At 37.7% G+C, this 2,500-nt stretch overlaps 1 protein-coding gene across 1 annotated transcript; it reads right to left on the bottom strand.

The window, feature by feature from the left end:
* Positions 1 to 327: 327 nt before the first annotated feature.
* Positions 328 to 1,663, bottom strand: LOC137639276 (uncharacterized). Its single transcript, XM_068371560.1, has 2 exons — positions 955 to 1,663; positions 328 to 675 (listed from the first exon to the last, which is right to left on the bottom strand). Exons 1-2 carry the CDS (start codon positions 1,591 to 1,593, stop codon positions 328 to 330), a joined length of 987 nt encoding a protein of 328 aa, XP_068227661.1. The 5' UTR covers positions 1,594 to 1,663.
* Positions 1,664 to 2,500: the final 837 nt, after the last annotated feature.

Genomic DNA, 2,500 nt, shown 5'->3' with positions numbered 1-2,500 from the left:
AAAATTAGATTGGTTTCATCACCATCATTAGTTTCCTCATCTATTATTAGGTTAGGTACCTTTGTTACCTCTGTATTAGCTTTGGTTATCACTAAAGCAATATTAGGCCTCACCTTTTTGACTGGAGTGATATAGGGTTTAAGGAGGTTTACATGAACTAATTGAGTTTGTCGTTTTCGGTCTGGAGTGCTGATTATGTAGTTTACTTTGGAGGTCCTATGAACGATCTTGTAAGGTCCAGCATATTTTTCTCGTAAGGGAGCGCCAGGAATAGGATGATACACTAAAACTTGGTCGTCAGTTTTGAACTCTCTCATTTTTGCCTTCTTATTGTATATGTTCTGCAATCTTCTGCTGGGAAGAAACTAAATTAGTAGTAGCAATATCATAAATGTAAGTAAATTTCTTTTTTAATTCTTTTAAATACTGATAAATATTTGTAGTTTCTTCTGGCTTCCTCTGCAAAATATTCTCCTTTACCGAACTTAATATAGTTCTTGGTTTTCGACCGAACATTAGTTCAAATGGGGATACCCCTGTGGAATCATGAGGTGTACATCTAAGTACATACATGAGAAGATCGAGGTCCTCATCCCAGTGCTGTGATGTTTCACTGATATACTTCCGTAACAAACTTTTTAAAGTCTGGTGCATTCTCTCCAAGGCACCATTAGTCTGCGGGTGATAAGCAGAAGAGTAAACATTATGGATATTAAATTTATACATAGCTTGCTTGAAAAGATTGCTAGTAAAATTGGTACCTTGATCACACTGTAGTTCTCTAGGGAAACCTAACAAGGTAAAGGTTTTCAACAATTGTCCAACTATGGTTTTAGCACAGATATTTTTAATGGGAAAGGCTAAGGGATACCTTGTGGTAGGGCAGAGGACAGTCAAAATGTATTCATTGCCCTTGCGAGTCTTTGGCAAGGGCCCAACACAATCAATAATTACCTTATCAAATGGTGACTTAGGTACTGGAATGCTTTGAAGTGGTGCTGGAGGTATTTTCTCATTAGGCTTACCAGTGATCTGACAGTGGTGACAGGAAGCAATGAACTCCTTGATGTCCTTTCTCATTTCTGGCCCATAAAAATCCTCAAACAACCTCTTGTAGGTTTTATTCACTCCAAGATGGGATTCTGTTGAATGAGCGAGGTCAAGTAAGGGTTTCCTTAAGGGCTCTGGAAAAACAACCTGAAAACAGTCATGCCATGAGTCAGATGTGGGAGCTTTGGGAGACTTGTAATGGCGAAACAAAATATTTTTCTCCACATAAAAGTATGGAGTTTTAGGGTTGTCAGTAGGATCCACTACTTTATCCCAGAGTGCTTTCAAACTTGAATCCTTCTGTTGGAGTACAGTAAACTGGTCCTTCTTTATATCAACTAAATCCAGAGCCTCTGTTATTCTGTCATTCTTTACCTTGGGAGGAAAATTAGTGCTGGACGTTTTACTAGATGATCTAGTGATTACTTGGGAGATTTTACCTGGCTTTTTGGAGAGCTCATCTTTGATTACTACCTCAGGTGTTGTTACAATCAAATTAGGTTTAAGTACAGAGGATCCTGCAAGATCATTACCAATAATCATCTGAATAGGGTAACAAGGTAATGGTTTATCTAACACGGCAACTTTTGACTTACCTGTAAAATAAGGACAAGCAATATCCACCTCAGCCTCGGGTAGAAGAGTAGTTGTGGTTAAGTCACTTACTGCTATGTACTCTTTTGTGTTATTTTAAGTTGTCTTGACTGGCAGCCGAAATTATTGTCTGGGATGAAGCAGAGTCTCTCAGAGCTGTGACAGATGAATCATTAAGTGAAGCCTCACACATGAATTCATTAAATGGTTCCAGATCCTGTGAATGAACAAAAGCATGACATGTCACTGCACCTTTAGATTTCTTGGACTTACCAATCAGTGCTTACCTCTGACTTCTGACATTTTGGACTGGGACAATTTTCTATGGAGTGTCCATCTTTTTTGCAATAAGCACAACTAACCTGATGAGATTTTGGCGATGAGACAATTTTTGAAGAATCTTTACTATTCTTGTGAATTAGATAATAGTCGTCAGCTAAGCTAGCTGCTTTTAACACTTCAATTTCACCTTTAAAATGTACATAAGTGGCAATATTAGAGGGAACTTTACGCAAAAATTCCTCCAACAAAATCAGATTTTTAAGAGAGTCTAAATCATTAACACCAGCTCTCTCCAACCATTTGTTAAACTGTCTTACCTTTATATTACAGAATTCTACAAAAGTCTGAGATTGAGTCTTGAAAGAGTTTCTAAAAGTTTGCCTGTAGCCTTCCACAGTAATGGCATTTGCATCTAAAACAGTCTTTTTAAGGTCTTTATATTCTTTAACCTCAATTAATTGCGATGCAACATATGCAGCCTTACCTTTCAAGTGGTTGCGCACGAGTATTGTCCAGAAATTAGGCGGCCAATTCAATGACGTTGCTATGTCTTCAAATATTTGAAAGAAAACCT

The sequence above is a fragment of the Palaemon carinicauda genome, chromosome 4 (assembly GCF_036898095.1).
Source record: "Palaemon carinicauda isolate YSFRI2023 chromosome 4, ASM3689809v2, whole genome shotgun sequence".
In the NCBI taxonomy this organism is placed as follows: Eukaryota; Metazoa; Arthropoda; class Malacostraca; order Decapoda; family Palaemonidae; genus Palaemon; species Palaemon carinicauda.
Note: the sequence above shows the minus strand (reverse complement) of the source record. Positions and strands in the feature narration are given on the sequence as shown.

Excerpts from the sequence above, each read along its gene's own strand:
- LOC137639276 (XM_068371560.1), bottom strand. The coding sequence starts at position 1,593 with ATGATTATTGGTAATGATCTTGCAGGATCCTCTGTACTTAAACCTAAT. Across the intron at positions 676-954 it reads CTAAGTCACCATTTGATAAG|ACTAATGGTGCCTTGGAGAG; the intron begins GTAATTATTGAT and ends TATCACCCGCAG.